General features: G+C 36.1%; 1 protein-coding gene across 1 annotated transcript in view; it reads left to right on the forward strand.

Moving 5' to 3' along the window:
• LOC149803403 (polycystin-1-like protein 2) overlaps positions 1 to 26,932 on the forward strand; it is a 104,925-nt gene that overhangs the window by 11,654 nt on the left and 66,339 nt on the right. Inside the window, exons 5-8 of the mRNA XM_089953925.1 lie at positions 1,935 to 4,571; positions 9,679 to 9,854; positions 14,032 to 14,202; positions 25,670 to 25,938. Coding sequence (XP_089810051.1) covers positions 1,935 to 4,571; positions 9,679 to 9,854; positions 14,032 to 14,202; positions 25,670 to 25,938 — 3,253 coding nt within the window. The remainder of the gene's footprint in view (positions 1 to 1,934; positions 4,572 to 9,678; positions 9,855 to 14,031; positions 14,203 to 25,669; positions 25,939 to 26,932) is intronic.

The following is a 26,932-nucleotide window of genomic DNA, read 5'->3' on the forward strand; positions in this document are numbered from 1 at the left end:
GTTTATAAAAATACCAGGTCTGCCAGCTGGTTTTATTTGAAAATGTATTAAATTCTTCAAAGAGAACAGGTATTTCATTTCTTTTATTAACGTTTTGAATTTCCAATCATTTTGTATTGGCTTGTATGACTAAATAGATTATTGTCAATTGTAGAACATCACATATTTGGCTTAGTTGCACATTTATTCTTTGAGATCACAAAACCCACATTTTGAGTTTTCCAAAAAACCCACTGCTGTCTGGAGGGATGTCAGCATGTTTCATTTTAGGACAGATAATGCTAATGTACCATTAAATATGAATTATATTTACAAAACTTAAGGAATCTTGAAGCGATAACTTTGATAATAAAGGCAATCAAAAGCAACTGAAGAAATACAAGTAGAAAGTATTCTACTGACTCAGATATCTTGTGAGAGTAAAGCAAAGGAAGTTACCAAAGATAAAGGAATGTTTAGAATCACATGTTTGGAATTATCCTTGGTGAAGAGTTTTATTTTTAAAATACAAGATGCATATATTTGAATAGAAGAAGTAATTAAAATTAAATAATACACATTAAGGGTTATATTGAATGATCAATAATTAAAACTAAAGAAAAATATAAAATAATTATATAACAAATTACACTTTAAGCTGATAAGCATTTGTTAATAGATTTATAAGACTACTTTGTAAAGTACCATTGATTAGCATGCTGGATTCCTGTCCAGGAGTAACAGATTCAATTCACAGACTTGCCCAAGTGGGCTACAGTGTTATGTTGTTAGGCAAGACACCTCATCACTCTTGTTGCCCAGGCAAACTAACTAAAGCCACTAGGAAAACATCTTAAAGTCAGCATAAAGCAACCAAACTAGGGCTAAAGCACACCAATTGTTTTACCAAGGAAAAACATGTATGGAAATTCACTAATAAATACAATGTAAGCCTCTAGGCTGAAGAACTGACCACCTCTCTGGTGCACACATGGTCCAGTAATGTATCAAAATTTCTTTGCATAATTAATTATGCACAAGTAAAAGGTTAAAAGAAGACCAAATTTCTTGTAAAAGCTATAACCAAGTTATAAATTTTATTTGCGGAGAATTATTGCTGAAAATTTGACCACATTAATATTCTTCCTATTTAGAAGTAAATTTAACAAATTTGGATAAGTAGAGCTTGATATTTACTAGCACTGTAATATTATACATTGGTTAGTTGTGTGTTATCACATATATTTTGCATTATTTTAAAACATTTCATATATTCATTGTGGTTACTCACCCATGGTTTCCTCCTCCAGTTACAGGGTTTATTTAATTCACCTGCTTGGCTCCTTCATCTCCTTGACATTTACTAGCACTGTGATATTAAAGTACCTGATACATTGGTCACCCACTTACAACTGGTTGGTGCCCAAACATATACTTTCAATGTAATCTGATTATAGCTGTATATTTAATAAAACCATTGTCAAATATGCCCAGATTGCAGGATTATGCATTACAAATTGCCCCAGCAGTATGTAGATTTGTATGTATTACCAAGATCTGACAGTAAAATTTACCACAAAGATGAGTTATGTTTGTGAGTCAGGTGTCAAAGATTACTACTGATGCTAATGTTTAATGATAATGACAATGTATTTTCCAGTGTAAACTACCAGATAATATCATATGGGGAAATAAGGAAGATAAGCTTTGTTTTTCTTTTGAACTTTTTGAGATTACACATTGTAGACAACTCTTTCATGTGTCTGGACAAGCTGTCTGCCAAAATATTTCTCTTGCCTTGAAAAAATTCCGGATCAGTAAAAATCAATTTGTTTGCATGATGCATTATGTTAATGCATGTATAATTGCATAAATAGAATTTCTTTATACCCTTTCCTCCCTCCCCAAAAAACTTTATGTTAAAACGTTTCTTAATCTTTCTTTTTTCGTTGCAGTTATAATACTACTGGCAATTTTACTGTGATTTTATTTGTTTCCAATAACATAAGCAATGACTCTGCATCCATGAATATGATTGTGCAGCACAATCTTGTGGCAATGTCTCTGACTTTGAACAGCACTGAACTTGACCGTGTGTATTCTGGTGACCTTAACCTGATGATTATGCCCAATTCAACCAGCTTGATGTTCAACAATGTCCATCTGACTTGGAATTTTGGTGATGGCCTGTCTTCATTTTCTTATCTTGACCATTTCAATTCTACCAATGTCTTCACAACAAGACATGAATATGGGCTAGGGGAGTTTACTGTTATTGCCAACCTTTCTAACCTTGTCAGCTGGGTCACCTTGACTAAGAGTTTCTTTGTAGAGGAGCTGATAACAGGACTAGAGGTGTCTGCTACACCAACAGTTTTAAAACCAAATGATGTTATCACATTGATCATTTCAACTGCAACTGGTTCAAATATCACTCTTGAAATAAACAGTGGAAACGGGAATAAAGAAATGGTTCTACTGAACAATACTCGTCGTGGGTCTTACATATACATCATGCCAATAGCCTATGAAAGGCCAGCAGAATATAATGTTACTGTTAATGCTAAAAATGTTAAAAGTAACATAGCTTATGCACTGCCTTACACAATTTTTGTACAGAATCCAGTTAAAGATTTAGTTGCCAGAGTGGATCCATACATAGCTATTCCACCCAGTGTAATTTCTCTGAACATAACCTATCCAAAGAATGTGTCGACAGCCCCAACTTCAGTGACATGTGACATCTTCCTTAATGAGCAGTGGAAAACAACACAGTTCACTCAGAATATCTCCAATATAAAGCTCTTATTAATCCATGTTAATGCATCCGGATTTTTGGAGGAAGTTAAAGTATCTGTCAATTGTAGTAATAAGTTATCCTATCAAGTCTTTCAAGCCTGGACAGTTCTTCAGTCTGTTGTGTCTGGAGTATATATAGAAAGTGATAAACTGTACATTCCAGTTGCTGGCACTGTAAATTTCAAGTTTCATGTTGGGGGAGGGTCTCATGTCAGCTATGAATATATATTTGGAAATGATTTACCAAGAACAGGCGTGCTTCCTTCCCAGATTTATTTTGATTACATCATAAATGACACCTATACCTATGGATTTCCTGATTTTTATGGTCTTAAATTTACTGCGAAAAATTTGGTCTCTCAAATTACTACAAACATAACAATTGGGGTTTTAGAAGAAATCAAGGGGCTGACATTGAGCAGATTTTACTATCCGAGTGACATTAATAAAACACAAAATTTTGGCCATGGGGATAGTGGTAATATTTTTCCACTTGAGCGTAATCTTGTGCTGAATTGTTCAGTCCTCAGTGGGAATGACGTCATGTACATGATAGATTTTGGCAATGGACAGAATGTTTCAACAAGAAATTCAACAGTTTTTTATAAATATAGAAATCCTGGAACATTTACAGTTACTGTAAATGCCTCAAATTCTCTGTATTGGCAGCAGAAAAATTTTACAATTGAAGTGTATCAGACTATTCAGCTGTATTCACTGAGAAACAACGGTCCAACTGAAGCATATCTCATGTTAAATTTGACCCTCAGCTTGTCCCGAGTTGGTACTAACTCTTGTCTACTCTGGAACTTCGGAGACAATTCCATACCTGTACTCTATGGAGGGTACTCCTGCATGCAAGAGGCTGGAAATACAGGATATACATATAGAGAATGGAATGGATCCATCGTGCTGACACATTCCCATATGTACCAAAAGAATGGCACTTTCACTGTTACTGTTAATGGCTTTAATAAAGTCTCAACAGCCTCTATTACAAATATTGTTCTCATAACTGGAATCAGCTGCTTCTATCCCGTAGTCCATTTTATTGGAGGTGGTCAGGTTATAGACAATCCAGTGACAACACTATTCTCTGATTGGGTAAGTTTGGAGAGTACAGCTGTTATCAACTGTACAGTCACCAAAAGTGCAGAATACAAGTGGAAAATATTTAGATTGGTCCAAGGCCTGACTTATCTGGACATTTCCTATCAAGAATTCAATGCAGATATTGCACAGACAGATAGATTGAAAATTTACTTCCGACCAAGAACACTTGATATTGGTCTGTTTAAAATTGTCATAAATGTTTCCATGGCTGGAATTCCTGGTTTGTATTCTGAAGATTATCAATACCTGAGAGTAATTCCTTCACCACTTGTTGCAAAAATAAAGGGAGGTAACGCCAGAGCAGTGGGTTATGGTAAAACATTCACCCTTAATGCTCAAGATGAGTCATATGACCCAGATGTAGATGTTACCAATAAATCTGACCTTTTTTATGAATGGTGGTGTCGACAGGAGTGGGAGCAATTTTCTGAATCAGTGATACATGAAATCACCATTCCAACTGTTGATGAAATGTATAACTTAACAAGAGAAGGAGGATGTTTTGGAACAGGGATTGGGAAACTTCCTGTATCTGATGGGCTCTTTGAACTCTCTTCACTTCTATTGCAACCAAACTCGACAAACATTTTTCATCTGATTCTCTACAAAGGAGACAGAAAAACAGTTTTTGAGCAGTCCATTCAGATTGTGCTTGGAGACCCTCCAGATTTCTTTTTGAGGTAAGATATTCTGTAAATTGCAGAATTTCACCAAAATTCTTCATTACCAGGCTTTTATCCCAGTCAGTAGAATTTTTCACTGCATTTGCAAGAAATTAATGTCTTGACTTCTTGACTGTTTCTCTGTTAACTATAATTTCATGTATATCAACAGAAAAAACAGGTAAACAATATTTTAAACATAAAATCTTTACATTTTGAATAGTTTTGTTCTAGATCTGTACATTCTGAAATCTTCAAAAAAGATAATAAACTGTAGATTGCTGAAATTAAAATTATTACATATTTGCAATCAATTACAATAAACTGCTAATTGGTGAATTTAAAATTATCAAATATTTGCAATCCATGTCAATAAACTGCTAAATTGCTGAAATTAAAATTATTAAATCTTTGCAATCCATGACAATAAACTGCTAATTGGTGAAATTAAAATTATTAAATATTTGCAATCCATGACAATAAACTGCTAATTGGTGAAATTAAAATTATCAAATATTTGCAATCCATGACAATAAACTGCTACATTGCTGAAATTAAAATTATTAAATATTTGCAATCCATTACAATAAACTGCTAATTGGTGAAATTAAAATTATTACATATTTGCAATCCATGACAATAAATTGCTAAATTGGTGAAATTAAAATTATCAAATATGTGCAATCCATGTCAATAAACTGCTACATTGCTGAAATGAAAATTATTAAATATTTGCAATCCATGACAATAAACTGCTAATTGCTGAAATGAAAATTATTAAATATTTGCAATCCATGACAATAAACTGCTAATTGCTGAAATTAAAGTTATTAAATATTTGCAATCCATGACAATAAATTGCTAATTGCTGAAATTAAAATTATTAAATCTTTGCAATCCATGACAATAAACTGCAAATTTTTGAAATTAAAATTATTAAATATTTGCAATCCATGACAATAAACTGCTAATTGCTGAAATTAAAATCAAGAAATATTTGTGCCTCTTATTAATTTTACAATGACTACAATAATCTGCTGTAAGGACATTCAATATGTTGATACTGCTTTACCAACAGTATGCCTGGTGCAACATAGTGTTCTATTATTGCAATGTGTGTGTGTGTGTGTGTGTGTGTGTGTGTGTGTGTGTGTGTGTGTGTGCATGCATGCATGTGTGCATGCATGTGTGTGTGTGTGTGTGTGCATTTGTATTTGGTGTAAACTGAGGACATTAATGAGGTTACATACCAATGTACTAAGGACACACCTCCAACCGAGGATGTCCTCAGTTGGAAAAATGGCAAAATCTTTCCTCTACCAACTATTTTAGCCTAGAATAACATAAAATCATGATTTGTAGGAAGGTCCCCATTTACACGCTTGGTACTTGTTCGTGATTTTGGAGTGTATCTTTCTTCCAAAGTCAGTGATACACATGCCCAAAACCATGTCCCCTATTGCCTGGTGGAAAACTTGTAGAGAGCTCTCCACTATCAAATTACACATTGCAAAAACATATTATCTCCCTTTAGATCCAAGCATCAGATACCAACTACTGAGCTAAACTATAAGAAGATAAGCTGGTGCATATAACAGTCCTTGATATTTTTTATTAATATTTCATGCATGTGAGACAATAGCGTTGGGAAACTCATGATACATTCATACCATACACGTCCAATACAGGCAAATAAATCTATGACATGTACGAAAGAAGTACATCAAAATGCTTGAAAATAATAATAATAATAATAATAATGAGGAATTTGTATAGTGCCTAATCTTTAAAAGCTCTAAGCGCTTTACAAAATTAGACATCACCTATAAGATAAAAAACATATAATGATTACAAAAACAAACACCATGAAATTGGAAAACATTATTTTAAAAAATATGCATGAATTCATTCTAGAGTTGTATCGAAATAGCTAATTATCTGACTGATCTGTAAAGTTAAAATGTCCTGTTTGTGGCATGATTTTACACACATAAAGATATTGAAAAGACATCCTTGATATGCAAAATTTATTTTATGATTATTAAATGAGCTATATCCACCCCTATTTCATCATTTGCCTACTTAGTATTCAAACAGGAGAGAATTAACAGATGTGAATCAAATGAAAAATTCCGTTAAGGTGAAATCGAATTATCACTAACCAAATTTGGAAGTTACATGCACAGAACTTAAGTAAATATATAGAAAGATAAATATATTATACAGTGGTCAAACATTTATCATCAAGATAATCAGTCCCAGAATGAAACATTTAATTTCAGCAATATGTTTTTCATTATCATGCTCTTAAGACCTGTGACTAAACATGCAAGCAATCATAAACTGTTGAATGCATTCAATGTTCTTTTAAATGTATATACATGTACTTGCTTCAGTTGGTGATTGGATAACTTTGCTGAACATATCAAGAATTACATTTGTATCGATAGTTCTGTTGTAAATGAAGTCTTATTAAAACAACACACAACATGTAAAAACAAGGCGTCAATCTATATTGCCTTCCCAAATTTAAAAGGTTTTTAACAATAGCCAAAATGCTCAGGATGTTCTACTGGACCAACTTGTATTTATAACTTGACAGAACATTTATTTAGAGCTGCATTAGACTGAATATTCTTACTCATTTAGTCTTTTTTCAGTATGTTTAATACAGAAGGCGATGCAGGAAAAAAACTGTTTAAAACTTCCAATCAGCGATACAAAACACCTTTACGTGGTACCTTGAATTAGCAAATGTATAAACTAAGTGATTGGGAAGGTGAACCAAGAGAGTGTTGTACCATTAAAGTATATTCTTGTTCATTCATGGCTCCAAAACAATAAAACAGGATAAACTGTTTGTAAAATGGTATTAGACAATTATCCCCATCCACTAAATCTATGCATACATCTACTCTCATAGAACTATGTTCTTCACTTCTGCAATTACTGAACTTTAAATCTATTTAGGAGGTTTCAATTCAGTTAACATAGATAAGTTGTTGTTGTTGTTGTTATCGATGTTTTAGTCTATCATTATTCTTTGTGTTGAGGTTGAGATAAAACACTATACAGAATACAACATAAATAAATTTGTATGCATCATCGATTTATTCAACCAAAGTGACTTGAAAAATGAAAAGTCTCCATGAAATACACAATATGGGTGACACAAACATTTGTTCTTATTTTCAACTTTACATCTGCACATCCCGAGAGAGAGAGAGTGAGAGAGAGAGAAGATCCGTATGCATATTATGCAACGAAAATATTACTTTATTTTGTCAAAAAGCAAATAGTCATTGCTGATAAGACGAGTTTCCTGCCATAAATGCTTTAAGCCAGGGGTATTTGCTTGACTGAGGGGTGTCAAACCCTGGTATGATTCCACTAGAAGTCATAAGTTTACCCCAAATTTCCAAAGACTTCTATACAACTTCAGTTATAAATTAGAAAGCCCGGCATGTTCATGCTATACATAAAATTTTTGCTAATCAGTGCAAGACCACAGATCTAAAAATTTGCCAAATATCTATCAACCGCACATCTGCATGGTTTCTCTTCATCAACTTTCTGTACCATCAGCAGTTCACGCCATAGAAACTATACAACTATCCTCTAACACAGGGAACTATTTTTACTGCACCACCTTAGGCCAGTCAATTCATGGTTTCAAGGCATATTTCACCAGTACAACTGCATCACATTTACCACCATGGCGACATAAACGGTATCTGCTGAATCCCTTCTTGTTTATTCCTTTGTGTAATTTACCAATCTCCTGCCGTAAATACTGCCACTGCAGTCACACCACCAATGTACACCATTAGGTTTTAATAGGGACTATATTACTCCAGGGACACCCATGCGGTTTTGACCTGAATTCACTAAAAGTCAACCATAGCATCATGGAAACTCACTAACACTTCACTTCCATGACATTTGCTCCTATTAAATGGCTAATTATTTTGGGCTAAGGAATATTTCCATTGTATCCAGTTTCAGTAATCAAACAAGTAATCACACAAATCTAAGAATTCTTTAAAACAGGGTGCTATAACCAAATGTGCATACTCCAAATTTATTACAAAAAGATCTCCAAAGCGGTGGCTTAGTCCGAAATGTGTTATGTCATACTAAAGTCTAATTGCAGGACAATCAGTCAATCAATAAATTCATCAGTCAGTCAATAACAACAAGATATATATTCAAAAAATAATGTAATTACTCTAAAGAACAGTTGTAGACAAAACCTTTATGGAAATTACAGTTACTTAATACTAGTATGTGATTTAGATTTGATTTTAACGTAACTTTAACAATTTTTCAGTCATATCACCACGGTGTCTGCAGTGTGACAGTTTATAGTTATGTCAATCATTGGGGCATTACGCCCCAGACATGTAGCATCATGTCCCACACAGTCACATTATTTTTACACCAGGCTGACTATTCATAACACTAACCTCCTAATGCTGAGAACCTAGCAAGGCAGCTGTTAGTACCATTGTCATGTCTTTGTTATGATTCTGCCTTGGTTCAAACCCACAACCTCCTGCATCCAAGGCAAATGCTCTAACCACTACCACCTGAGCAGTCGTACTGATTGTTAAGACTGGATTAGATGTGCAAATATGTCCTTGTTGGTCATAATGTACCAATGTCCATGGTCTCCATGATTTTTGTCGAATAGTGTGCATCCTTAGTTTGTATGGATTATACAAAATATTTGTGTAAATGTGTATGTCCTAGCTTGCATTGCTAAATTTCATATTCCTTAGAACTGATAATACAGTTCCCTCCTTGGTACATCACCATTTGCTATTAATTTACTGCCTCAAACAGTATTTCTTTTTGCTCTAACATTGCCAGAACAAATGTCCTCGGTACACAATTCCATACGCAACTCCTTGATATCCACCAAATATGTGTGTGTGTGTGTGTGTGTGTGTGTGTGTGTGTGTGTGTGTGTGTTTGTGTGTGTGTGTGTGTGTGTGTGTGTCCATTCTTCTCTTTAAATTCCATATTTAGGTTAGTTTTCAGATGCTGGTTGGGCATCTTTATTCCATGAACATATTTATAGTATAGTTTGCAATATTACAAATAACTTTATTGTCTATTGCAGATGTGTGGTGAATTGTCGCAGCAAGGTGAACCCTTCATCAGAGTTTGGTGTGGTCAGTAACTGCACAGTCTGTCACCCCTTGGACAATATCAAGTATCTCTGGTCTTTGTATTTACAGGGAAAGGACTCTGTGCAATTTGACTTGGTGCCAAACCTACAATCCCTTCTAGCTACTAGTAAGTTATCTCCCTTGAACAATTCCTGCTCCTGTCAATATAAAGGTGTCAATTTAGAATGTAGAAGAGGTATGTATTGTTACCCTTGTCCCTTTGTCTGTGACCTCATGGTTTAGTTTTGTGCTTTGGTCAGTGTCTGACATTTCAAGTCACAGAGCTCTGGATCTTGGTATGCAGATGTAGTTTGGTGAGTACCACACACAGCAACCAAAAGTAGGACAGTGTGACCTAACTTCTTACTCCTGCAACTTTTTGTGAAGTTTTGCATTGAGGTACGTTTCTAAAACATTGTTTGGCACAGAGTCATGCAGCATGGCTTGAAGATATGTCTTGGGGAGTGCAACTTCAATCTTACCATAATTAGATCACTGTAACCTATATTTGATGTTCTAGCGACCTCTTTAGTTTTGCATTTACATCAGTTTCCCAGGCATTTGTCGTCACAGAATCATATAACTTTGTATTAAGATGAATAGTGGTCACTGTATATCATGAGAAAAGGAAAAGATGATGAGGATCAGTTCTAGTACACATTACACAACATTACACATCAGATTGATTTACACATTACACAACATTACACATCAGGTTGATTTACACATTACACATATTACATATCAGGTTGATTTACACATTACAAAAATCTACATATCAGGTTGATTCATTGATAATGCTGATAACATTTTATTTAAACAACATTATTTACCTATTAGAAAGATCTTTGTTAACAGAATCTTTGATTAGTAATATTTTAGCCTTCATATGGTTTCTTAATTATTGTAGTTCCTACCGAGGCATCCCATATACATGTCCACACAGTATGTCTCGTTGCATTATCTGTTTGCTTCATCAAATATGTGTATGTAACAGTAGGAAACAATATCAGAATGTTCCTAGTGACTTTTTTTAACCTAAATAGCAGGATATATTCAACAAAAACATAGTTTACATAGAGAATCCTGTAATAAATGGTAAAAGACATGTAGCAGATGAAACAATCAGAAGTTGAGCATGGTATGGCATGCATGTTTTAATAGCACAATATTGTTCATTAAGTCTAACTGGCATGTATGGGATGTTGGGTTTTTAATTTTTATGATTAAATGGCATCATTCTGGTTATTGTAAACCATATGCATGTACAGAAATTTGGTAAGCATTGCAGCCTTATTTATGCAACTTGGTATGAAGATGTGTATTGGTCATTACATCATCTCATCAAAAGTAGGTCACTGATCTATATATCACATTTAAGTGACTTTGATTAAGTTTTGCATTTGGGTCAGTATCTGTGGCATTATTGGCTACAGAGACTGCAGTTTAGTATGTAGATTCAACAGTAACAATAAATATCTCAATAACATCAATGAAACCCCATTAGAACTTGGTCATTGTAACCTACAGTACATGTTTCAGTGACTTTAAATTAAGTTTTATCTGTATGCCCCTGTTTCTCATGCATTATTTGCTACAGAGTGATGCAAATTTGTATGTATATAAGGTTTTGCTGAGTACATCACTATCATACCAAAGCGGGTTGCAGTGACCTATAAATCATGTCTTAGTGACTAAAGTTTTGCATTTAACTAAATTTTTCAGTCATTATTAGGTGTGCGACTTTGTGAATCAATGCTTCTTAGTGAGTACAATGCAGCCTCACCAAATTAAGTCAAGATAATATATATTTCACACCTCAATTTCCATTTATGTTAGTTTCATTTATACATTGGACTAGAGTGTTGCATGAAACAGGGATGCTGGGGCATTTATGTTCATTGAGCACAATTTGATTTTTGCTTTAAAATGCGCCACAGTTTACTCAACATTAGAATTGTTAGATATATTTAAATGAAAGGTTACTGTAGCATACATTGGGATTAGATGATGTGTTGCAAACCCTAGTCAGATAAACAGGCTTGTATATCAGATAGACAGACTTGCATATCAGGTAGACAGGCGTGCATATCAGATAGACTTGCATATGAGGCAGACAGACTTGCATGTCAGGAAGACAGGCTTGCATATCAGATAGGCAGACTTGCAAATCAGATAGACAGACTTTTATATCAGATAGACAGACTTGCATATCAGATAGACAGACTTGCATGTTAGATAGACAGGCTTGCACAATCATATAGATAGCCTTGCATATCAGATAGACAGACTTGCATATCAGATAGACTTGCATATTAGATAGATACACTTGCATATCAGATAGATACACTTGCATATCAGACACACTTGCATATCAGATAGATAGGCTTGCATATAAGATAGAGAGACTTGCATATCAGATAGACAGGCTTGCATATCAGATAGACCAGAGGTGGGCAAACTTTCTAGTGCAAGTTCCGCATACACAAATTTACACCTTGTCGCGGGCCGCATAGTTGATTAAGTAAAATAATTATTATTTGAAATAGCAAAAACAAAAGGTTTTTCTAAATAACATCTTAATTAATTTTCAGTTGTTAATATGTTGTTAATATTTGAAAACTTAAACTTAAACTTCAAAAGAAGCACATTTATTTGATAAACAGAGTAACATAAACAGAGTCAGTGCGAATGATGACTTGTTCCTAGGCCACATGAAAACCCTTGGCGGGCCACATGAAAGCCCTTGGCATGCAGCCTACAGGCCATAGTTTGCCCACCCCTGAGATAGACAGACTTGCATGTTAGATAGACAGGCTTGCACAATCAGCTAGATAGGCTTGCATATCAGAGAGACTTGCATATCAGCTAGATAGGCTTGCATATTAGATAGACAGACTTGCATACCAGATAGATAGGCTTGCATATCAGGTAGACACACTTGCATACCAGATAGATAGGCTTGCTTATCAGATAAACAGGCTTGCATATCAGGAAGACAGACTCATGCTGAGGATAAGAAGGATTAAGATAAGGATGAAAATGATGACATTAATGATAACAATGGCAACATACTAATGGTTACTAAAGATGACTAAACCTGCTGTTTTTTATATTTAAAACAGAAAATTTAAGTTTAAAACATAAACAGATATTCAATCTTTTCACAAAACTGGCCAATTTTAAATGATATATCAGCTGGTATATTTGTTCTGTATTTGCAATAAAATCATCACATGGCTTAATAAGCTGTTATCAATGATCTTAAACTATGTAACAGAAAGAAGTGAAACCAATAATTTAAGTAAAATTAGCAAACAATTTATTTTTCTAGAATACAAAGTGAAAATTCAAAAGACACTTAGATTATTGTGAATTAAATCCCAGATAATCCTAAATGCTCTATTACAAATCCAGAAGTATAGAATGTTCCGAATCAATTCCAATAGTCTTGAAAGTTCTGATGTACAAGTAGTCTTGCTGTATCACATTGATGTAACTGGGTCTGAAAGATTCGATGAAATCCAGCATTTCTTTGAATGAATACTCAATAATCCCAGAGTAGTGTTTTAGTCCAAAAAGCCAATGAGCACTTTGTAATTCCAATGAATAATTGAATGAATAAATCTTCTCAAATTATATCTGAACACACCATTATATAATTACATGGACTGAACTTAAGATAGGAATGAATAATTTTGCTGACCTTATCTTTTCATGTACTAATTTTACTTCATCTAAGACACAATAAAAGGTCCTGGATGTGGTCATTTCAAATGAAAATGCCATCAAATTGTAAACATGTTCATTTCTAGAACATTCTAAGTTCATAAATAAGATTTGGCCTTGAACTCAAATCCATTGGGAGAATTAATGAACCTCCAAAGTGGAGAGTTCCAAAGAAGAGTAGGTTAGCTAACTCTTATTGTTTGTAAATACACTTAAAGGGGGAGACTGTTTGTCCATATGGGCTTCTTATGATGAATTTTAACTGCATGACATTTACCAAAATTATCAGTTATGTTACATCACTGATAGAAATATGGAGATTCTCTTGAATATAATTTTTCTCAGAATGGCATAATCTGATATTTAAAACAAAATGTACTTGATTTTGGAACACACAAGCATACTTTAAACAAAAAAGGTATTTGTTTTAAAAGATAGGATTAGATTTTGTTTCTTCACAAATAGGTGGCCTCTTTTTGAGTTACTTTATTGCTAAACATTTACCTAATATAAAAAAGAAATATACAATTTGAAATAACTAAACAAATAAAAGTTCAAAATTATTGTTTGTTCAGATATTAGTGGTGTGGGAATTGTCTTCAAACCAAGGACTCTTATTGGAGGACGTCTCTACAAACTCCGTTTAGATGCAGTGATGTATGGCTATACACCCACCTTCACTGAATATAAGTTCATCACCAATCTTCCTCCTTATGGTGGGAAATGCAAAATAGAGCCTGAGACAGGTATGTCCTCACAAGGTTCCTAATATTTCTTTTTGTATTAGCTCTACTTGTTTATGCAAACAGCGCTATAGGCAGCTATCTAACCTTAGTATTACCATAAGGTGACCTATTTTAAAATTTTAGTGGCCATTTCAGCTTACAGGTTGCCAATCCTTAATAATTTAGACATCTTAAATATTGAGAGCAGAAATCAGTGAGTGGGGAATTACAGGTAGAAGATGGTATAAATCAGTTGAGTGAGGAATTACAGGTAGAAGATGGCAAAAAGTGAAGGAGTGGGGAATTATGGGTAGAAGATGGTAGAAATCAGTTGAATGGAGAATTACAGGTAGAAGATGGCAAAAAGTGAAGGAGTGGGGAATTATGGGTAGAAGATGGTAGAAATCAATTGAGTGGGGAATTACAGGTAGAAGATGGCAAAAAGTGAAGGAGTGGGGAATTACAGGTAGAAGATGGTAGAAATCAGTTGAGTGGGGAATTACAGGTAGAAGATGGCAAAAAGTGAAGGAGTGGGGAATTACGGGTAGAAGATGGTAGAAATCAATTGAGTGGGGAATTACAGGTAGAAGATGGCAAAAAGTGAAGGAGTGGGGAATTATGGGTAGAAGATGGTAGAAATCAGTTGAGTGGAGAATTACAGGTGGCAAAAAGTGAAGGAGTGGGGAATTACAGGTAGAAGATGGCAAAAAGTGAAGGAGTGGGGAATTACAGGTAGAAGATGGTAGAAATCATTTGAGTGGGGAATTACAGGTAGAAGATGGCAAAAAGTGAAGGAGTGTGGAATTATGGGTAGAAGATGTTAGTTGAGTGGGGAATTACAGGTAGAAGATGTCAAAAAGTGAAGGAGTGGGGAATTACAGGTAGAAGATGGTAGAAATCAGTTGAGTGGGGAATTATAGGTAGAAGATGGCAAAAAGTGAAGGAGTGTGGAATTATGGGTAGAAGATGTTAAAAATCAGTTGAGTGGGGAATTACAGGTAGAAGATGGCAAAAAGTGAAGGAGTGGGGAATTACAGGTAGAAGATGGTAGAAATCAGTTGAGTGGGGAATTACAGGTAGAAGATGGTAAAATCCGTTGAGTGGGGAATTTACAGGTAGAAGATGGCAGAAATCAATTGAATGGGCAATTAAGGTAGAAGATGGTAGAAGTCAGTTGAGTGGGGAATTACAGGTAGAAGATGGCAAAAAGTGAAAGTTTTAATAAAGGCAGATTAAAGAATAATTATAAAAAGGATAAGGTTATTTTAACACCTTTCTGACAGAAATATCAACATTCATCATCTGCTTCAACCTCAGACCAGTCATTAGATTCACTAATCTGCTAAACCATCTTGTACACCTTGCCTGGCTTCAAAGTCACTGCTAAAAGCATTACTCTTCTTCTGCAGATACATGTGGCCATATTTGCATTTGATAGTTTTTCAACTGAAGGTAATTGTTCTGCCTACTTAAATGTCCACATTTATCTCCATTTCCTTACAATTAGTGGAGCTGGATTTACAGATCATGTATTATGCTGGTCATCTATATAGCTGTAAACCATTCTAGTCACAGTCTAAGGTGATCATTTCCTCCTCAAGTAATTGGAGGTCTAGAATAAAAAGCAAAATGATTTCCAGTCTGATACCTCCATCAAGTTCCATAATTTGGAATACAGTCTTTCTTTTGGTTGGACACTGAGTAATTCTCACATTCATCTTGCATTTTTTTATCCCTCTTAGTAATCAGTGTTACCAACCCTTATCTTGTTCTGGTTATTGTTTTATTTTGTTTCTGTTCAGCATTGTGACCATATGCCTCACAGGCTGTGATAAATGCAGCCATATTAAAGGCTGTTTGGAATACGCAGATTGGCATGTACTTCATGCACATGCACACACATATGTCCTTTTTGCTACCTTTGATCAAACAAGGTGTGGGACTTGGCTGAAAACCACTGTTCCTATAAGGATAAGAAGAAGTTACCTGCTGAGATTCTTTCTATGGTACAGAAATTGTCTGCTTCAGAATGGGAAGGACACTGTCAGTTTCTGTGGAAGGAAGTTAATCCTCTTCTCCATGGGGAGGGAATGATGGGTTAATCCATTTCCCTTCCACCATCCTTTGAGAGGAAATAGGATAGTGTATCCACAGCCATTATGTCCTATTCTCCATGGAGGGAGATAAGAAGGAATTGTCATGTCTTGTCATGAGAGTGAAGACAGTATGCAAATTCTAAAATTTTGGTGGACATATGTAAGCTCCAAGTTGCCTCAGGCCCTTCTCTTTTGATGTCCCCATTTTCATAAAACTATACAGGTCAGCTGATGGTTTAGAGCAAGTTGGAGTACCTTGGACAAAGTAGTGAACAAAGGTGGGATTTCTTATCTCATAACAATATGCATGGATTGTTGTTCTCTCATTTCTTATCTCACAACAATATGAATGGATTATTGTTCTCTCATTTCTTATCTCACAACAATATGTATGGATTATTGTTCTCTCATTTCTTATCTCACAACAATATGTATGGATTATTGTTCTCTCATTTCTTATCTCAGAATAATATGTATGGCTTATTGTTCTCTCATTTTGTATCTCACAACAATATGTATGGATTATTGTTCTCTCATTTCTTATCTCACAACAATATGTATGGATTATTGTTCTCTCATTTTGTATCTCACACCAATATGTATGGATTATTGTTCTCTCATTTCTTATCTCACAACAATATGTATGGATTATTGTTCTCTCATTTCTTATTATGAACATAAAAGAAACATAGAATTTAAGCTTCAAAATGACAAATGGGAACACAGACAGATAGAAAAGAATGCAAGGACTGGAAAGAAAATATCAGTAACACAGAAAAGATATGATTGAAATAGAAAAAATTGAAATAGATGTGATTGAAGGAAATTATAGCAAATTAGATGTATTTAGTATAAATATTTGAGTGCAGGAAGACACGATAACTGCATGAAATCAAAGGAAAAGAAGGATGATATTGTGAATGATGAAGTGACTAAGACATCAGATTGCTGTATGTTCTTTTTTTGGGGTGGCTTAATCCCTACCATGGCATCCCAAAATCTCAGGAATCAACAACACCATTTGTTGGCTGCTTAACTGGCTAAAAAGTATTCCCAACCAGAGATCTAGTTATCCAAAGTCTAAACGTTTTAAGTTGGGGTCTCAGCAGACCCCCTTTAAAACTCTTCACCCTTCATTCATAAATCAGGCAGCCAAATGAGTATGAATTCTACCAACCCCATCACACTCCCTAAGGATGAAGGCAGCTGGCCCTAGTGAGTCACACTCTCTCCTTCCTTTCAGACTTATGATTGGACCTAATAGACAATGCATGGATCCACTCCACAAAAAGAAACTGGTTCGCAGCGTTGCTTATTGGACCATCCACCTCTATTAAGAACCCCAATTTGGTTTCACCATACCATTTTTATGGCAGTAATACATTATCTGCTACTATTTTGTTGCTTTATATTTTCCATGTACTTGTCCCAGTATTAAGTTCAAGAAGGTTATTCTACCAGTGAGTAATTGAGGGTCTGGAATAAACCATGTGATCCCAGTCAGATACCCGAGTCCACTCCCAACAGTCAAAATATTCTTCTTCTTTTCCATGAAGTTTATGCACTTCCACATTTCTCATGGGTGCTCAATTTTTCATGATTTAAATCTGCTCATTAAAATTTCTACCTTTAATTATGACCGCTCATGTGGCCTAACTGGTTAGAGCAATCATCTCAGATGCAGGATATTGTAGGTTCAAACACCAGCCAAGTCATACCAGAGACTTATACAAATGGTATTAGCAACTGCCTCACTTGGCACTCAGCATTAAGAGGTTAGTGTTAGGACTGGTCAGCCTGGTGTCAGGATAATGTGACTGGGTGGGACATCATGTTACATGCCTGCGGCATGATGCCCCAGTGCTAGACATCACTATAAACTGCCACACTGCAGGCATCATAGCGATGTGACTGAAAAATTGTTATAGCTACATTAAAAATCCAAATCACACACGCAAACACACACACCTTTAATTATATTCTCTTTTGTGTTGTATTTGTTATTATTTTCTGTCCAATCCTTGCATGATACTGGTGTATCTGTGTCCCTTTCATTGAATTGTTTTTTTTTAATGTCTTACAAGCAAAACTGGGGGGGGGTCATGCCTTTATTAGTAACTGATGTAAAAGTATTTCCTACCAAATTTTTGTTCAAGTTAAATGTTTTATTTCTTGCAATTAATGATGCTTCAGGGTGTGGATAAATACAGTCATTAAAAGGCTGAATGGGCCTACTCACACACACACACACACACACACACACACACACACACACACACACACACCTGCTTAGCATGTATTGCAAGTGTACAAATAGACAGTTGCCCTATTGGTTTTTTTTGTTGTTGACCTTATGAGGTATGGGAATGTCTATTGGGCTAGAAAGAAGAGACCTGCTTCTTTATCTTTGCCACTGGTGTACCACCTCTTTTCCCAAGAGGGGCCTATGACACTTCTTGATTTTCAAGAACTCACTAGCTCCCACATGCCAGCTCTGATATAAAAGAGATTGATAATTCTTTCTTGGGTATGAAAGTCACCCACTTCCATACATGACATCCCTTTAGAATTTCTGTAATTTTTATGAATTTTGTCCTCTTTGATGCATAATGATCCAAGTCAAAATTATGAATTTTGAGAAATGGTTAAGCTAGTTTGGGGATGTGATGTCTGATCCTTTAGATAAACATCATGTTTGCTTAATTTACACGGAGAATTTTACTACAGTTAGATTATTGCTTCCACTGTAAACAGAGTCCATGTTGTATGATGGCATGTTTGATCAGTATAAACTGTGATCTTGGTTCAAGTTTAATATGTTCCATGACATTTGAAAACTGCTACAAAACATCTTGGATGCACCCATGCTGCAAGAACTGGCATCACGTTGACTATGATATCCTCAATAGAAGAGACAAGCAGGATGTGAGAGTCATGAAGGCCATGAGAAGTGCAGTATGCTGGAATGACCACAGGATCATAGTCTCCAACCTCAATATCCAGATTCAGCCTAGCAGATGACCACAACACAAAAAATTACCCAAAAAGCTTAATGTCTTCAAATTGAAACAGGAGAATGTAAAACAGACATTTGTTGAAGAAGTTTCCATCCAACTAAAAATAATTGATGCGAGCAGTAAGAATGTCAAGGAAAATGGGGTATTCTTCAGAGACTGTGTACTGTTCTGCATCAAAAAGCCTTCAGTCCTACCACATATAAACATCAAGATTGGTTTGATGAGAATGACATACAGAGACTATTCAGTGAGAATCATCAGCTACAAAATCCTGTTGGATTACAGCATTTCATTATCCAAGAAGGCAGCCTTCAGCAACATGACAATGACTGTCCAATGCAAACTCAGAGGGCTGCAAGACTCATGACTCAGCAACAAGACTAATGTGATTCCATCCTGTGCAGACTATGAAGATAAACAGAACACTTCAACAACATCCTTAGTCTACAATCATTTATTAGTGAGGAGGAAAATTGATCAACTGCCCCAAAAGGAAATCAACACATCACTTTACTGATCCTTCAGAGCTGACTGAAACCAAGAAAGCAAGTGATCTGCTGTTAAATGGATACACACCTGGAGTAGATGCTATACCAGCAGAAAATTACACATTGCATATAATCTGACTGAACTCTTCCAGTCAATGTGTACTCAGGGAATTATACTCCATGAGTAGAAGGAATCATCTATTGTCTGCTTGTATGAACTGAAAGACAACAGACAATCCTGCAATAACCATTGGGGCAGCTAATTGCTGTCAGTAGCCAGCCAGAATTCTGCTGAATTTGCTTTGGCCTGAGTGTCAATGTGGCTTAAGAAATGGATGAAGCACCAGAAACATGGTGTTTGCAGCTCATGAACTCCAAGAGAAATGCCAGGAAAGAAGTCCAACCTGTACATGACATTCATTGACCTGACAAAACCTTTGACAGAGTCAGTCATGGAAGTCTCTGGTAGATCCTGGCAAAATTTGGCTCTCCAGAGCAATTCATCGTAATGATTCAACAATTCCATGATGGCATGCTCACTAATGCTGTGGACAATGGTTAGTCGTCTGAAACATTTCCAGTCACCAATGAAGTCATACAAGGCTGAGTGTTGACTCCAACCATCTTCTATAAGATTTCTCTGTCATGCTTACCGATACCATCCATAACTGACACTGTGATTGACATCAGATTCCAGAATGATGGCAAGCTCTTCAATTTGAGGAGGTTACAGGCAAAGGCCAATTTACAAGTTCCTATTGCTGATGACTGTTCCCTACATGCTAAATCTGAGGCTGCCATATGATCAAATATGGACCATTTCTCTTCTGCTTTCCACAATTTCTGTCTCACATTCAGTGTGAAGAAGGCAGGTGATGCACCAAACTGCACCAGGAAAAGCCTACCTAGAACCTACCATTGCAGTAAATGGCCAAACTCTTCCTGCAGTAGACACGTTCACCTATCTTGACATCATGGTGTCACATGAGATCCACATCAATGATGAAACTAATGCCAGAATCGCCAAAGCAAGTGTGGCATTTGGCAGACTATGTGCAAATGTGTGGGATCACAGATGCATCTATCTGGAAACAAAACTGAAGGTCCACAATTCCATAATGTTACCAACCCTGCCGTATGCTTGCAAAACCTGGTCTGTATACTTACAAGAAGCTGAGCCATTTTCACATAGGCTGCATGAGGAAACTGATCCAAAAAAAAAGATGGTAGGACAGGGTCCCAGACACTTGGGTTCTCACATACAAAAGCATTCCAAGTAAGCATCCACATTCTGCTGATGAAATCACAGATAAGATGGGCAGACAATATCACCAGGATGTCAGAAGAGTGACTACCAAAGAAGATTTTCCATGGTGTGCTGAAGGAGAGAAAGTAATCTCAGGGTGGTCATAAGAAATGTTTCAAAGATTCCTTCATGTCATCCTTGAAACATTTCAACATTGACCCAGAGTCTTGGGAATTTCTTGCACAGAATTGCTCCACCTGGTATAGTCCCATCCATACTGGAGCTACAGATTTTAAACTGCATAGAATTTCAGGGGCAATGCAGAATCACAAGCAACACAGACAGTTCAGAGCACAAATTGGCCTCATCAGTCACTCGCATGTTCACAGAAACCAAACCAATTAGTAATGTCATGGTCATCATTGAACTCAAAGGATGAACAACATCTACTTGATATTTATGAGAACACTTGCTCACATAGAGCCATGTAATCAAATGCCCCACCCACCCACCCCAAATTAGTATTGCTCATTAACCACAACTTTAAAGATGTATCGGATTTGTTTCTTCAGTGTTATGTTAACTCTTTTTCTTTCTTTACCACTGTACATGCTGGAGCAGAATTGGTGGACACAAACATGGAGTCAGAGCAAACTTAAAAAATCATATTGTTTTTCAAAACCAATTATTTGGTGGCAGTGGTGCAGAGTGAAACAAGGGTGGCCACCCTCAGACAAGAAAAGTCCTTCATATGTTCAGAACTGGTTACACAAAAGACTAGTCATGTATTGTATATAGCATCACAAAAGGGTGATTGATTGATTGATTGATTGATTGATTAACATCAGTGCCAGTAGAAGGTATGATGTGTATACACATAAGTCATCAAAACACATTAGAAAACAACAGGCCCCCACCAGAACAACAAACATTGATAAGGTTCTTAAGTAGTAAGAAGACGTCACATTGATGCTGTGACAGAGGCAGATTATCCCTTTTTACAAACTTTCAATTTTTTCAGCTACCATATGGAAATAAGTATAATAATATTCAGTACAAGATGAATGTCAGATCTGCAACAAAAAAATTACCATTATTTTAAAGTGATTCTTCCTTTTCCTTGTTTATCTAAGGGTCTGGTGATCCTTACCAAGGTGTTTATAAATTCTATTTTTAAATTAAATAATTAAGACTGTATTACAGATTTGTACCTTGAAAATAACAAATATTGGTCCCAAATTACAGATTTTTTGGCTGGTTATTACAGATTTCCATGATTGAAGGGGAGGTAGGAGGGTTTACTCATGAAAATAACTACAGCCCAATGGAAGACTGATGGCCAAAGATAAAATGTCAAAGTGAACCTGCCATTTTGTCAGTAGGATGTTCTTCTTTGGACTGGAATATGGCTTGACAATTTCAGTCTCCAAACATACATGCCCTCTCTGGTGCAACACTGATCAAAGATAAAATGAGAGTAAAGTGGAGCGATATCACCAGAAGGTGATTTCATGACACCTTCCAAAGACTGATAATTCAAAAAGGCTACCTCAGCCACATGGGCCTTGAGTCTCATGAAAGAATTCTCAGTAAGAAACTAAAGGGCTCTTTTGATGGAACTTACAATTCAAGATGGTTGCTTCCAAAATATGAGTACAGCCTTTAAGAGGGAGAAAAAGATGGTTTTAAGTCTTTCTTTTCTCTTTTGACTTAAACAAACAGAAACAGAAAGATAAAGCTCAAGTAAAGGAATCTATGTTGGTCATGACCGGCAATGATACAACTAATGTTGGTCATGACCGGCAATGATACAACTAATGTTGGTCATGACCGGCAATGATACAACTAATGTTGGTCATGACCGGCAGTGATACAACTAATGTTGGTCATGACCTGCAATGATACAACTAATGTTGGTCATGACCTGCAATGATACAACTAAGACTGGCGATTTCAGTAGGATCAGTAGCTACCAAAAATAGCTGATTCTGGGCCTGAAACCCCAAAAGAGAGACTTAATCTTAGTTACTACTGAACTGTAAATAACTCATTTCCACTGACATGGCATGCATTCACACTGCCTCACCAATACTAGGGAGGTAAGGAACACTGTTCTGAGGATAAAGATCTGAAAGTGTTTTATGGCATATAAGCACAGAGGTGGCAATCTGGAAGATTCAGTCAGAGGTTCATAAAGAGGATGGATAACAAGCAAAAGAAAACAGAAATTTCACCATGGCAGTAAAGTGGTCTTTAGAGCTCAATGTACCAGGTCAGTTCTGAAACATGTAGGTAAGACCCTAGAATGGAACTATAAAACTTAAAATTATTGGAATCCCTATTGAAAAAGTTACACATACATCCAAAGACGAAAGCAGTAGAGAGGGAAATAAACACTCCAGGATTCTATTCCCAGATTTTCCTGGTTTCAAAGAAGGAGAGAGAATTTCACCTTTCTCCATTAATCAAATTTATTGTGAAAGAGTGCTTCAGGGTGAGTCTTGGTGAGGATTATTATAAGGCAAACAATTTGGCAGCCTCATTGGACCTCCAAAATGCTTACTGTCACATTGCCATCTTCCCATCTGGTGGAAATTTTATCCAGTATTGTCCAGGCAAAGAGGTTTTTCAGTTTCAGGCCCTTCTCTTTAGCCTAGTTTTCTCACCCTGAGCCTTTACCAGGGTCATGGAAGCATCTCACCACTTAAAATTGTTAGGGGTTGCCAATTATCTTGTAATTCAGCAATTGCTTAATCATGTGTTTTATCTTTGAATAATCCATAATTAGGAGAAGTCAGATCTGACTCTTCAGAATTTCAATTAATAATTTTTCAGAGAAGTCTTCATATGGGACATCTCCTATTTCTGCTGCTAACAAACTGGAGACTCCACAAGGACTCAGTTTAAGCTCAGATTCTTTTGGGATCCAAATTTTGTTACCATCTGAGTTGGTGACTAAATCAGGAATGGTTTCTGGCCATACTTCTGATACATGCCCCAGAACTTCACTCTTTCTTGTAGAGCAGCACCTCAGATTAGAGCTAGGGCTGGTCAGAACTAGAGAGGGTAATCCTTCAGGGCTTGTGGTTTTAGCAGGTATCTCTCCAGCATATCAGTAGCCTAGAAATGTGACCTGATGCCTCATCTCTTTGTTTGAAAGTCTGGAACTTCTAAGCTATACTGTCTCAGGTAAACAGTTTCAGTGGGATAGCTGTCAGAGTCTGCCACATTCCAAGCAAGAGAAATATTCTGCCTGACAGCCTGTCCAGGCAGAGACATGTACTTCTATGCCCTGGCTCATTGTGTTGCCCCCCACCACCACCACCACCACCATTGCCCCAACATAGTTCATCAATCATCATTCACCAATCTCCTCAACCTGTTGGTGAATGACCCAAGTGATTTACTGCTGATTGGAGATCTGCTATTGCAGCACAGAGGGTCCATTCTGCACAAAAAACCACAGATTCTCCACCAGTACTGGTTTGTATCAAATAATCTGTCTGCCAAGATCAATTTTCAAGCAAGGTTGCAGACTGCATCACTCAGCTGGAAGTCAGTTGACTTCCAGGGTTTATAATGCCAAGTGGAGAGTATTTAGTAATTGGTGCAATAGGAAGCACAAAAACTGATGTGCCTTTCTTTGGACGCAGTTGCAGGTGTTCTTCTCTTTATTTTTGAAGTTAAAGATTGTTCTGCATCCAGCATTAAATACTGTTGAGCAGTCCTATCCAATACTGCTAAATTCTCTATGGTCTCTTTCATAGGGTTGGACCTGCAGCTTTTAAAACTGATCAGATACTTCGAACTTCAAAGACCAGACTCTTGGTTGTTAATGCCTAGGTGGAACATTTCATGTCTTCTATGTCTATAGTCTAAACTACCTTTTGAACCTTTGATTGAGACTTCCCATGAGAATATTACCTGAGACAGCCTTGTTAGGGTTGGCAGGTCTGACAAGAGGTCCGAGTTTGAAACTCGTGGCATGATCCTAAATCTCCTTTTACCTTTGAATTTTTAAAAATACTTTTTCTCTTAATTCCTGTCCCAGGATGGGCAATTAACCTAGTTATTACCAAATTCCCTTTTCCCTTCCCACTTTGATGTCCTTTTCATGGGAGCAATGGCAGCATAGTAGTTAACATGCCACAGTCATGACCAGAAGGGTACTGGTTCAAATCCTACCATCAGGCCAGCCTGAGTCATCTACCTTGGTGTGTCCTTGGGAAAGGCACTTTACTTCAACTGCCTTGTCACTAAATAACCTACTTGTGTTGCTGTACCATAAAGTATCAAACTAAACTGATGTTCTTTCAGTCTTTGTTCAAGTCAATTAAGAAAGATATTCCAAATGATGCAAGTGACAAAGTCATTGGACTGGGACTATGTTAATATTCTTCAGAGCCTCCAATTACATTACTAACTGGAGGAGGGGAATTCACCTTGGACTGGGGACTAGCACAAATAAAAATAAAAGAAATGTAATAATAACAGGAAAGTATCAATAATTAAAATTTGTGTGCCTCAAAGTTTCATTTTTATTCAAGGTTTTTATTTATAACTTTCGGGTCTGCTTCATAAATGTCTGGAGTATTTGAGTTACCAGTAGAAAGAAATGTTTGCCTGACTTAATCATTTCAGGATATGCGATCCAGACTCAGTTTCAGATACTCTGCTCAGATTGGTTGAATCCTGGGGAGGAGGAGGCCAGAGGGGAGGGATTGTTGTACCGATTTTGGACATCACCTCAAGGGAGTAACTATGATCAACTGCTGTACTATGGGACTGACCCGTTCACTCCTGACACCCAGTTCCCTCTGGGAGCTGAGGAGTTTAACTACATGCATAATGTGGTGGTTACAATTGCCAATTCTGTTGGGGAGTATGTTGAAACTAACCTGACTGTTCAGGTAAGAATGCAACATCAGTTTATCAATTAATTTTGTATTATATAGTGTAAGGCTAATGAACTGGACAAATCACTCTTTATTTATAATACTTTGACTCTGAATTGTGGATATTGTATTTTCTTCATGTTTTTGGATGGTAAAAAACCCAGTTTGTTTTGGCTTTCTGAAAACATTAAATTACTTCATTTGGTGCCCAAATACACATTTGGAGAAAACAAATTACCACAACAAAAATGATTAATGACTTTAGAGTCATTGGCATGGATTTTAAAAGAGGTGATTTGTGGTTTTGTGGGTTTAATTCCATTTTTCAGCACATGACTGGCTGTGCATGGCAGCCATTGTATTTTGGTGGGGGAAGAATCTGGGAAAGCCCCATGAAGAACCTGTGACTGACCCACAGGAAGTTACTGGCATGCTTTCTCATATTGGCCAAGCTGAGACTCAAACCCACACAGACAGAGGTGAGATGTCTTTGATCTGTTAAGGCTGGTGCCTTAGACCCTGGGGCCCCAGATTTTGAAGAAAAATATGGTGGATACTTGATGCTATCAAAAGAAGGGAGATCAGACAAATATTTGCAATAAAATAGTTCTTACTTCTTTTTTTCTTAATATTGCAATTCATACCAACAAAAACTTATTTATATTGGTGTATATGTCAAGCCAAGTTATTATTTATTCCAAAAACTAGATATCTTGTAAAATATATAAAATATCTTATAAAATATGTAAGACACCTTACATAATTTATAAGATAACTTATATACTTATAAGATATCTGAAATACAATTTTAATCAAGATACCTTAAAAAGTATATAAGATATGTTATAAAATGTATGAGATATGTGATAAAATTTATGAAATATGTTATAAAATTTATGAGATATCTAGATTAAAACTGTCGATAAATGTATATCTTATGTACTTAATCAGTTATGTCATTTATTCTAGCAATATCTTGTAAAACATACAAGCTGTGTTATGTGATAAA

Source organism: Sinohyriopsis cumingii, chromosome 3, assembly GCF_028554795.1.
Source record: "Sinohyriopsis cumingii isolate HCF-2022 chromosome 3, ASM2855479v2, whole genome shotgun sequence".
In the NCBI taxonomy this organism is placed as follows: Eukaryota; Metazoa; Mollusca; class Bivalvia; order Unionida; family Unionidae; genus Sinohyriopsis; species Sinohyriopsis cumingii.